Source organism: Poecilia reticulata, linkage group LG12, assembly GCF_000633615.1.
Source record: "Poecilia reticulata strain Guanapo linkage group LG12, Guppy_female_1.0+MT, whole genome shotgun sequence".
Taxonomy (NCBI): Eukaryota; Metazoa; Chordata; class Actinopteri; order Cyprinodontiformes; family Poeciliidae; genus Poecilia; species Poecilia reticulata.
Window position 1 is genome coordinate 3,052,084 of NC_024342.1, and position 11,225 is coordinate 3,063,308.

The 11,225-nt window shown below is 41.4% G+C and overlaps 1 protein-coding gene across 2 annotated transcripts in view; it reads left to right on the plus strand.

Annotated features, from left to right (window-relative positions):
* Positions 1 to 11,225, plus strand: part of pi4kaa (phosphatidylinositol 4-kinase, catalytic, alpha a) — a 31,900-nt gene that overhangs the window by 17,112 nt on the left and 3,563 nt on the right. Inside the window, exons 30-53 of one of the 2 annotated variants that reach the window (XM_008423282.2) lie at positions 298 to 390; positions 912 to 1,068; positions 1,154 to 1,281; positions 1,374 to 1,532; positions 1,644 to 1,795; positions 2,505 to 2,612; positions 3,401 to 3,621; positions 4,494 to 4,649; positions 5,747 to 5,826; positions 5,900 to 6,099; positions 6,835 to 6,922; positions 7,008 to 7,175; positions 7,270 to 7,323; positions 7,393 to 7,513; positions 7,591 to 7,720; positions 7,818 to 7,888; positions 8,959 to 9,031; positions 9,117 to 9,297; positions 9,398 to 9,502; positions 10,114 to 10,239; positions 10,351 to 10,471; positions 10,624 to 10,783; positions 10,904 to 10,993; positions 11,095 to 11,178. In XM_008423282.2, the coding sequence (XP_008421504.1) occupies positions 298 to 390; positions 912 to 1,068; positions 1,154 to 1,281; positions 1,374 to 1,532; positions 1,644 to 1,795; positions 2,505 to 2,612; positions 3,401 to 3,621; positions 4,494 to 4,649; positions 5,747 to 5,826; positions 5,900 to 6,099; positions 6,835 to 6,922; positions 7,008 to 7,175; positions 7,270 to 7,323; positions 7,393 to 7,513; positions 7,591 to 7,720; positions 7,818 to 7,888; positions 8,959 to 9,031; positions 9,117 to 9,297; positions 9,398 to 9,502; positions 10,114 to 10,239; positions 10,351 to 10,471; positions 10,624 to 10,783; positions 10,904 to 10,993; positions 11,095 to 11,178 (3,026 nt within the window). The remainder of the gene's footprint in view (positions 1 to 297; positions 391 to 911; positions 1,069 to 1,153; positions 1,282 to 1,373; positions 1,533 to 1,643; positions 1,796 to 2,504; positions 2,613 to 3,400; positions 3,622 to 4,493; positions 4,650 to 5,746; positions 5,827 to 5,899; positions 6,100 to 6,834; positions 6,923 to 7,007; positions 7,176 to 7,269; positions 7,324 to 7,392; positions 7,514 to 7,590; positions 7,721 to 7,817; positions 7,889 to 8,958; positions 9,032 to 9,116; positions 9,298 to 9,397; positions 9,503 to 10,113; positions 10,240 to 10,350; positions 10,472 to 10,623; positions 10,784 to 10,903; positions 10,994 to 11,094; positions 11,179 to 11,225) is intronic. The other variant, XM_008423283.2, reaches the window with a different exon arrangement.

Genomic DNA, 11,225 nt, shown 5'->3' on the forward strand with positions numbered 1-11,225 from the left:
GAAATTTAAAAAATAAATAAAAATTAAAAAAAACAAACTCCCGTTGTCCTTTGCGGAATTTAACTAACTATAGAGGACTCCGCCGTCCTTTGCGGAATTTAACTAACTATAGAGGACTCCGCCGTCCTTTTATTTTCTTTTACTTTAAAAATGCGAAGAGAAGGTTTTAAAATTGGGAAATAAACGGAGGGCAAGAAAACAACTCTGAAGGATGTCAGGACTTTAGAAAATGTTAGTTATGACATAATGAGTATGGAGTTAATAAATGATGATAATTTCAATCCCTTTCTCCATTAGTCCACCCAGCTGACTGAGAGGCCAGCCTGTGTGAAGAAGGATTACTCCAACTTCATGGCATCTCTGAACCTACGGAACAGATACGCCGGAGAGGTACGGTCATCCGCATTGTGTTGAATGCCATGTAATCCAGTATTACTTATCTGACCGATACCGATATGTGAAAAAAATGACTATCATTGACCGATATCTATGGGAATGCAAGTATATTGTGCATCACTAGAGCTGCTTCTCAGTGCAATGCTGGTAAAAAATTTTGTTAAAGGGTTAATGGAGGAACCATGTTGTGACTTTCTGAAGGTGGAGTTTCAGAAAGAGCAGGAGTTTCTTAAAGAGACAGAGGCCCAATTTAAAGGCGTTGAACTATGAAGTCAAACTTCTTTTAAATCATTTTTGATATAAATAGCATGTTGATGATAACGTTACGTTGTGTCTCACAGAAAAGTAAAACAAATCAATATGTAGTGTGAAGGAAAACAATGTGCCAATAAAAACTAATCTACAAAGAGTTTAGGACATTTGACTTAGCGTAGTATTAAAGTTTTGATTGGCTGTTAGCATTAAGTTGGGTTATGTTTCCCCTCTGATCTTTGCGGTGTTTTTTCTCTCTGTAGGTTGCAGGAATGATCCACTTTGCGCAGGCAGTCAGGGGCCAGTCGGATCTGACCCGAATCATGATCAAGCAGATGGAGGAGGCTCTGGACTCTGCTCAGCCCGAGGCCTTCACTGAGGCCATGTTCAAGCTGGCCGCGTTGCTCATCAGTAGCAGAGGTACCACTTTATCGGTCCGTTATGTTTTTACGTTTCTCTTTTTCCCGATTCTCCGACTCAGCTCCCGTCGTGTTCCACTCTGCAGAGTGTGACCCTCAGCTCCTGCACCACCTCTGCTGGTCGCCCCTCAAGATGTTCACAGAGCACGGCATGGAAACGGCCATTGCATGCTGGGAGTGGCTGCTGGCGGCGCGTACGGGGGTGGAAGTACCGGTACGCTGTTCAATGTGTTTGACCTTCTCTTGTTTCCCCGTGTTTTGTTGGCGTCTTCTCTTCACGGAGCCGCATCTTCTTCTTTTGCCCAGTTTATGCGCGAGATGGCGGGAGCGTGGCAGATGACGGTGGAGCTGAAGATGGGCCTGTTCTCCAACGCACAGGTGGAGGCCGATCCTCTTGCCGCGTCAGAGGAAAGTCAGCCGGTGCCCTGCCCTCCAGATGTCACCCCTCACCACATCTGGATCGAGGTCAGAAAAAGTATTTTTTTAATTATTTTTTCCCCCAACTAGATCCCTGTTTCACGGTTTTGCCTTTTATGTCAGTAACTTTTGTTCTTTTTTTAAATTTTTTTATTCCAGTTTCTTGTCCAGAGGTTTGAAATAGCCAAATATTCCAGCGCGGATCAGGTGGAGATCTTTGGCAGCTTGCTGCAGCGCTCCCTGTCCCTGGGCGTCGGCGGATCTAACAGCGGCTTGAACCGCCACGTGGCTGCCATTGGACCACGTTTCAGGTAAGGCTGTCACCCCAGCCTTACAAATTCAGACCGCCTGAACAGACACTGCATTCTGTCAACACAGAACAACAATTGTTGTATTTCACTGGGATCCAAAACGCAAATGGCAAATTTTGCTGGACGATTAATTGTCCCAGATATTTTTGTGATAAACAATAATATTGTTGTTTTGAGAACATTTTCAGGTGAAATGTTCTCAAAACATTTCACTTTATTATAATAACGCAAGAACACATTTTCATAGATCAATAAATGATAAACATTTAACACCGGAACTGGAAGACATTTTAAATATCCACAACAAATAACTAAAATAACAGATAAAATGGATTATAGAGACAAAACTGACCCTCAAAAAAGGGCCACTAGAAACTGAAGCACCAGACTGAAGACTTTTGTCAACTAGTTTTTGATAGAAAGAGAGAAAAGAGAAAAACAATTAATCATGCAAATAGAAATGATTGTGTTTGTTTTAATTTATCATGCAGTTAATTGGTTTATTGCTTGTGGCGACCTAAAAGAAGCCCCAGAAATTTGCAAATGTGACGCCTTTCTTTGACGCTACATAAGAGCGACCTTTACAAGTCATTTTATTTCTTTATTTATCTTCTTTCAAAGTTAGTGGGTGCTGAGTAAATGAGCGGAGTGTGAAGATTTGTAGAAAATGACTGTAGTTGATGACGACAGCCGTGTTTGTGTGTGTCAGGCTGCTGACTTTAGGTCTGGCTCTGCTGCACTCTGACGTTCTCACCAACTCAACTGTGAGAAACGTCATCAGAGAGAAGATCTACTCCACAGCCTTCGATTACTTCAGGTGAGATCTCAGACGTCGGCTGACAGATTAGCTGCCAAAGTACAATAAATACATTACTTAGGAAATAGTTGTTTAATTCTATCATAAACTTTTCAAAACTGGAAAAATTTCAGAAATTATATGTGCCTCAATAAAAATGTGTTGATTTCATTTTAAAAAGTAGAAATAATTATTTCATGACTTTTTTTTTATGTTTCTGTAAATTAATTTACACTTCTGAATTTATTTCCAGTTTTAAATCCATTTATGACACATTTAAATAATTATTTATTGCAATTTGGCAAAGAACATTTGTTAACTTTTAATTAATATAAAGTTTCTTAGTGAACCCACTAAAAACACAAGTTTACCAAGTAAAATTTTGTTTAGTTTTTAGTGCAAATGTCTCAGTTCACTTGAAATGAGACAAAACTAACATACAAGTAACTTTTCAGCAAGAAATAAAAGCTGGCAGATTATTTCACTTCTATCATGGAAAAAATATCTTATTAATTTAAAAAAATCTGCTAGTGCAACTAGTATCAGTGTTGTGGAAGTATTAATTTAAAACAAGCTCTTATTCCAAGTGCATTAGCATATTTGCACTCGAAACTAGAGCAAAATTACTTGGTAAGATTTTGTGTTTTTGCAGTGAACTAATTATTTCCTGCCTTATATCTCTGGTCGGTTCATGTTTAGTGTCGTTTTCTAACCTGTTACGCCCACGTAGCGTCTCTCCTCATATGTGCCCAGCTTAGTTTATCTGGTGAGCGTCTCCTTATCGACGGACTCTTTCCGATGTTTCACAGCGTGTCTCCAAAGTTTCCCACCCAGGCCGACAAGCGTCTCCGCGAGGACATCTGCATCATAATCCGCTTCTATGCCAGCATCCTGTCGGATAAGAAGTACCTGGCAGCATACCAGCTGGTCCCACCCGGTGAGCTTGGTACTACCTCAGCCCCGAGCACTCTCTCTGCTGGGATATTCGGATCGCTAATCGTGTCCAGCACTACTCCGATATCGATCTTAAGTAAGCCTAAAGCGGTGGAGCTCGGGCTGCGCTGCAGCAAAGGGGGCATGCCGTCACGCCTGTCAGATTTGACGCAGCTTCTCCTCACGGTGCTGTCCAGGTCTAAATTTTCCAACTTTCATTTTCAAAATGTTTTTTTTTTCTCTCTCTCTCTTTTACTTTGGGTTTTACTTTGAACACAGCTGTGAGGAAAAGCTCAAATTTGGCATCAGCGTCATGATGCATGATGATTCATTATCAAGCCCACCCGTCCGCCTCTCTCCTCAACCTGATCAGTTTGTTCTAAAAAGAAGAAATCCTAAAAAGAGTTTCCTTTTCTTTTTTTCTTTTTTTTACTTCCACCTCAGAAAAACCCTGTCCACCTCATTCCAGACGATCCAGAAAAAAAAAAACATGGTTTCATTGTCATACACATCAAACCGCTTCAGGTAGATTAGGCCTCTAATCCCAGAACCTGGATCAGATTTTCTACATCTGACCGAGTATCAGTGGATTAAGGCGACTGCTGCCTCCATTTCCAATCAAATATCCCGTTTACAAAGTGCATGACCATCGCAGCAGAAGAAGCAACACAACTCATCTCGCTTTCCAAATAAACCTTCATCATCGGCCATGTTGTTATGTTTGTTGATTGTTAAAAAGTTGCTATTTTGAACCGAATCACATTTTTTTAAATTCGAAAACCATGAACTTCAAAGCTTTTTATCAAAATGAAACCAACTTCAATAAAATACGCTAAAGTTTGTGGTTTTTAATGTGAATTAGTTCAGAATGCATCTACAAGCTAAGCTAAATCTTGTAGATTCAACTTGTGGTCCTAAACCACGCGGCTCTGGCTTCGTTTGGTCCTGATTCCATTTGTCTGTGGATAGATAATCAGGACCCATCCTTGAACAGCCTGTCGGTGATGAACGCCGCTGACCTGAGGAGCAACGTGGACTCCAGCTCCCGATCCCAGCAGAGCGCCCAGGGCTGGATCAACACCTACCCTCTGTCCAGTGGGATGTCCACCACATCCAAGAAGTCAGGTACAGTGTTACCAATTACACAAGGGGAACTAATTCAACCTTTTCATGCAATGCAAACCATCACCCACAATAGTTATGTTTTCTTTGACCATATATTTGCACAATTTGACATTTAGAAACAATGTTCGCTCTGTAGAAACACACCAATTAAAAAACAAAAACAAAAAAAAAACCTCTAGTTTGCCGTTAGGACAAGTCATTAAAAAACATCCTCCATCTACGTCCTGTCTTCTTCATCTTTGTGCCAGCGGCAACATCGGGTTATTGATCATGTGACTTGTGTGATGACAGAGTGTTTCCGTTGCAGTTTTGCGAAATGCACTAATATCGATACAGTCAAAAAACTGTGTTTTTACAAAATATGAGGAGAATATAGACAGAGATTTGCGCTTATTTGTAATGGAAACAGCTTATAGTAGGAGGTTCATGGTGTGGCATGCTTTTTAGTGACTTATCACGTGAACAAACTTACTGACGTGTGATTTTAATTAGGCCCGAGCAGCTAAGTGCTGCCAAGGCCTATTGTTATTGCCATTCTTACTCAGTGGAAACACCGCAATTGCAATTTTTTTTTGTTTTGTTTTGTTTTTTTATTACATTAGCCAAATATAGGCAAAGCTGTGCACACATTTGTAATGGAAACACACTTTAAAAGTTTTGGACACTTCTAAAGTGGTTCTATTCTGGGTGCGGCGGTGGCTCCGGGATAAAGCATAACCAATGTATGGAGGCCTCACAGGTTTGAGACCTGGGACGATGACTTTGCCTGTCTGACAGCTGTCAAATAAAGGCCTCTAAAGACGACAAAGCTTAAAAAAAAAAGTGGTTCAGGTGACGTGTATTTGTGTAGTGAAAGAGTTTGTGGCCTAAGGAGATCAATACCTGATATAAAAGTGTGCATCATTGTTTTGCAGTTTCCATTCTTAAGAAAAAAATAGTCCAAAAACAAGACTTATCTGACTCTGAAAAGTCAAAGGTTTTCAAAGGTTTTACGGACCAACAAGTAGTCTGACCTTTTCGAGTGAAAGACTAAAAATCAACTCCCAGGTTTGACTTTCTCTGCTTTTTTATTTTTATTATTATTATGTTTTTTGAAGGCACATCTAAAAAGAGCAACAGAGGAACTCAGCTTCACAAGTACTACATGAAACGCCGGACTCTGCTGCTGGCGCTGCTGGTGAGTTCGGAGGACAGCGTTGACCTCGTCTACTCGTGCAGCTCCTATGTTCACTCTCTGTCTCTTTCGGCAGGCCAGTGAGATTGAGCGTCTGACAACGTGGTACAACCCGCTCTCCACTCAGGAACTGGCCATCGCCACAGAGCAGTCAGTGGAGACCAGCATCGCCAACTGGAGGTCCAAGTACATCAGCCTGACGGAGAAACAGTGGAAGGACAACGTCAATCTGGCCTGGAGCATCGCACCGTACCTGGCTATGCAACTACCTTCAAGGTGGACATTTGTTTTTGAATCGATAAAACAAGTTGAGATTGTTGTAGAGTGAAGCTTTGTGAGTTAGAAAAAGCAAATAAATGTTTATTGTTGCACCTAAAGGGTGGAGGTTCATGAAACACCCAACAAAACCTGCCATTAGACTCAGTCCAACTGGATAAATATGACATCAGCCTGCTCACACTGTTATTGTGGTGCCATTATAATTACCATATGTTGGACAGCCATAGACTTCACTCTGAGCTGAGACTATGGACAAGTTTCCTGCACGGACTGGAAAAGTCTAGAATTAGATTTTAGGGTTTACTTTCTAAACGAGACAAAAATATTACCGTTTCCAGTCTTTAAAATATTTAAATATCTACATTTTGTTTCTTTGGTTCTTCCTTTCTCACTTTCTTTTTCCCTTTTTTCATTCTTTGTGTCTTCCTTTTTTTTCTTTCATGCTTTCTTTCATTTGTACTGTTTTTTTTCTATTTACCATTTTTCTTTCTTTTTGCGATCTGGAGTCAAACTTTGAGTTTGTATTTTATGGCTTCTGTGAGCGAAGCAAGAAATATGCATCAAAAGATCAATCATAGAACAAACAAAAGAAACAATTCATTAAATAAAAAACAAGCAACTCAATAGAAAGTTGTGTTTGCTGCCCCCGGTGGTCCGTACATTTATTGTTACAGCTAAATAATCCTCCACGCTTTCATGTGATTCTCCTGCTCTGCCTCTTTTCCCTCCCAGGTTTAAAAATGATGCCATCGTTGCCGAAGTGACCCGGCTGGTGAGGTTGGACCCCGGAGCGGTGAGCGACGTACCCGAGGCCGTTAAGGTACGAACCATCAATGAGTCCAGATCGGGAGAATTAAAAATCAGCATTTTAAAACGTGGATGTTTTCCTCCCTGTCCGTCATCAGTTCCTGGTGACGTGGCACACCATCGACGCCGACTCCCCTGAGCTGAGCCACATCTTGTGTTGGGCTCCGGCTGACCCGCCCACGGGTCTGTCCTACTTCAGCAGCATGTACCCTCCTCATCCTCTCACTGCACAGTATGGAGTTAAAGTGCTGCGCTCCTTTCCTCCGGTAGGTCATGCATCTGTGGAATCTAGAAAAGTAGAAAAAGGTTCTTTTTTCTTTTTTTTCTTACAGCAAAACATTTTGTTTTATTTCTCCGTAGGACGCCATCTTGTTCTACATTCCTCAGATTGTGCAAGCGCTTCGTTATGATAAGGTAAACGCGGTTAAATACCTTCTCAACCATCGTGGAAAGACATGGGTATGAGCCGTTCTCTCTGTTCAGATGGGTTACGTGAGGGAGTACATTCTGTGGGCGGCGCAGAAGTCTCAGCTTCTCGCTCATCAGTTCATCTGGAACATGAAGACCAACATCTTCATGGACGAGGAAGGACACCAGAAAGATCGTGAGTCACATCGTCGACCCGGAGCAGATCGTAGGAGTCACGCCGTGGCTTTTTTGTTGACGCGTTTATCCGTGCAGCCGACATTGGGGAGCTGCTGGAGCAGATGGTGGAGGAGATCATGGGTTCTCTGTCCGGTCCGGCCAAAGACTTCTACCAAAGAGAGTTTGACTTCTTTAATAAGATCACCAACGTGTCCGCCATCATCAAGTAAGTGCAGCCGAGCCTCTTCGCTGTAAAATTGCCAAGATAGGAAATGGTTAAGAAGCTAAGATGAATCTGTTTTGTTTGTGTTTTTTGTTTTCAGGCCAGTTCCGAAGGGAGAGGAGAGAAAACGAGCGTGTCTCAAAGCGCTGTCGGACATCAAAGTGCAGCCAGGTAACCTGCTATCGCCTACCGGCTCTCTGAGGTGGATCCAAAACTTTGTGTTTCTGCTTTCAAAGAAATATTATGTCTGAAACCATGAAAAAAATGTCCATTTAAAGAGGTAGTATGATGTAAAATTGACTTTCTTGAGTTTTACACCATGTTGTAATGTTATTCCTTCATCACAAACAAACCTGGAGAGTTGCCTTCATTCTTTCATGCATGTTTGAGAAACCATTTAAACTCCCTTGGCATTCAGCTGTGCAAAATGCCTGTCTGGATTTAGCCCCGCCTTCAAGATGAAGCTCCTCCTTAGAGCTGCAGTTTCCACTACATACCACTGCCCCTTTAAGGCTTATAAGTAGGTTTAAGCCTGTCGCTGTAAGTCAGTTAACTACATAAGTTAAAACAAGCTCGGTAATTTCCGTTTGCATGATTTTTTTTTTCTCGTGTCTTTATCTCGTTCTACTGAAAACTGAATGACAAAAGTCTTCAGTTTGGTTCATTGATCTCAACCAGCCTCTTTTCTGAAGGACTTTTTTTTTTTTACAGAGGCTTCAATGTTCACCTTATTAACAATAATGTTTTGCTTATTTATTTTGGATATTTGAAGTCCAGAGAAAAACTTACTTCTTGTGTGATGGCACTATGTGGATGCTCTCTTCAGCTGACTGAATGTTAATTAAACCAACTCAAAATTAAATGCAATTCAATATGTCACTAGTTTCATTTTAAAAGTTGCTGGGTAAAAATAGATTCCGACTGGATTTCTTTTTGTCAGACACCGAAGAAGTCTGGCATTGGTTTTCAGTCTGCAAAACCAATGTTTTACATTGGAAAGCCTTTGCACCCCTTGCTTTTACTTTATCCAACGAGTTTCTTTTCTTCTCCCAACTTGTCTCTTCTAAAATATCCAGTGTGTATTTTATCCAGAAAACTTTTAACAAGTAAAAAAAAAAACAACAAAACATCACACAGCATGCCCAGGAGGGATGGAAAATGAACTGCCTCACACCGCAGGAATAGAAATAAACATGAGAACATAGACAACCTGAGTTATCCATCTACTTTACGTCTTCCAGGTTGTTACCTACCCAGTAATCCAGAAGCCATAGTGCTGGACATCGACTACAAGTCTGGAACCCCCATGCAGAGGTAACTATATCTTATGTTGCAGAATATGTTTTCATTAGCCCCATGGCTTCCTGTGTGTATTTCATCAGTGTGTATGTGTTTTCAGCGCTGCCAAGGCTCCCTATCTGGCCAAGTTTAAGGTGAAGCGCTGTGGGGTGAGCGAACTGGAGAGGGAGGGTCTTCGCTGTCCGTCCGACTCTGTGGAAGACGGAGAGGAAAATCCAGACGGATCGCGCAGGGTTTGTTGGCAGGCGGCCATCTTTAAAGTGGGAGACGACTGCAGACAGGTACGGGTAGCAGGTCTGTTCACCTGAATGCGTACATCTCCAGACTATCAGCAGTGGCTGAAGTTTTGTTGACCGTCCTGTGATGCTCTCCGTCCTCCAGGACATGCTGGCTCTGCAGATTATTGGGCTGTTTAAGAACATCTTCCAGCTGGTGGGTCTGGACCTGTTTGTCTTTCCCTACAGAGTGGTTGCCACGGCACCAGGGGTAACACACTTTCTGATACTATTCTTTCAACTCCTCACCTCTCTTTATTTTTGTAACTAACAATTATGTTAGTAATTGATTACTCTATCAATTATTCCAACAATTAATCAGTTAATCAGATAAAAAAAAATCGATACATTCTGCAGATTTTGTATTTAATCGTTAAGCCTATTTCATGCAATATTAGAACATTAAATGATGTAGATAAACAAATAATTCTGTTCCACTTTTACATGAGAAAATGCACATTTTATTGCCTTAAATGCAAAAACACCAATATGTGAAAAGCTCAGCCCTTTCTGTTTGGCTTAACATCAGCACAGTGTATTTCTGATTTGATACCCAGTGCTAATATTAACGTTTGCTATCGATCCAAATTTTGAAATCGGTGCATCCGTACCATCTGTTTATTTATCTGTTATTTTTGGCATTTCAGGTTCAGTGACTTTGACCTCCTGTTTGTCTGAGTTGGAACAGTATTTATGAGATGTAGTCAAAGCACCGACTGCCGTCTTTACCTCTAAACATTGAACGTCTCCATCGTTCATGCTGCTGAATTCTAGTGAAGTTTAGAGAACTTGATTGATTTGGACTGATGCTCCTTTCCTCAGTGCGGTGTAATCGAATGCATCCCAGACTGCAAATCCAGGGACCAGCTCGGTCGCCAGACAGACTTTGGGATGTATGATTATTTCCGTAACCAGTACGGCGATGAATCCACTCTGGCCTTCCAGAAGGTCTGGAGTTTGAAATATTTGACTTTGTTTTGATTATTGTCCTGTTTTTCTTTTTTCTTCTTTTCTTTGACAGAAGTTGTTTTATTTAACTCCTCTCCTCTTTTCCTACAGGCTCGGTACAACTTCATCCGCAGTATGGCCGCCTACAGCCTCCTGTTGTTCCTGCTACAGATCAAAGACAGACACAACGGCAACATCATGTTGGACAGCAAGGGTCACCTTATCCACATTGGTACAGCGGCCGCTTCYTGTGAAACTCCGATTCATGAACAATAATCCTGCGCTCTGTGTAGATGAGCTTTCATGGACCAACAGAATAATTTGTCACATTTGAAGGTCATTTTTTTAAAGTGATTTTGGATAAATTATTTTTGTTTTATCCAGATTTTGGATTTATGTTTGAGAGCTCCCCAGGCGGTAACCTGGGCTGGGAGCCGGACATCAAGCTGACGGACGAGATGGTGATGATCATGGGAGGAAAAATGGAGGCTACGCCTTTCAAATGGTTCATGGAGATGTGTGTCAGAGGGTATCTGGCTGTGCGGTAAGAAACATCCAGATTTATACACGCTAATAAGTTGCTTTTATTCTGTCAGATGGGTTTTGTTGCAGATGTCGACCTTTTGTTCCCTTCTTGTTTTTTGTTATTTTTCTGTCTTCACAGACCTTACATGGATGCAGTGGTTTCCCTGGTGACCCTCATGCTGGACACGGGGTTGCCATGTTTCAGAGGACAAACCATCAAACTTCTTAAGTTAGTAAAACTCACACAGATGCAAATTCTCTGTGTTGCAGATCAGAACTTTTAGAGATTTTGTGTGTTRTTATTCCATAATTCATTTCTTTCTTTTTCAGGGGACGTTTTAATCCGCAGATGAGTGAGAAAGAAGCAGCAGCATTCATGATAAAAATCATCCAGAGTTGTTTCCTCAGTAGCAGGTGAGAAAAACATCAGTAGTGTCATAAATTTAAGTCTTAAATTTGAC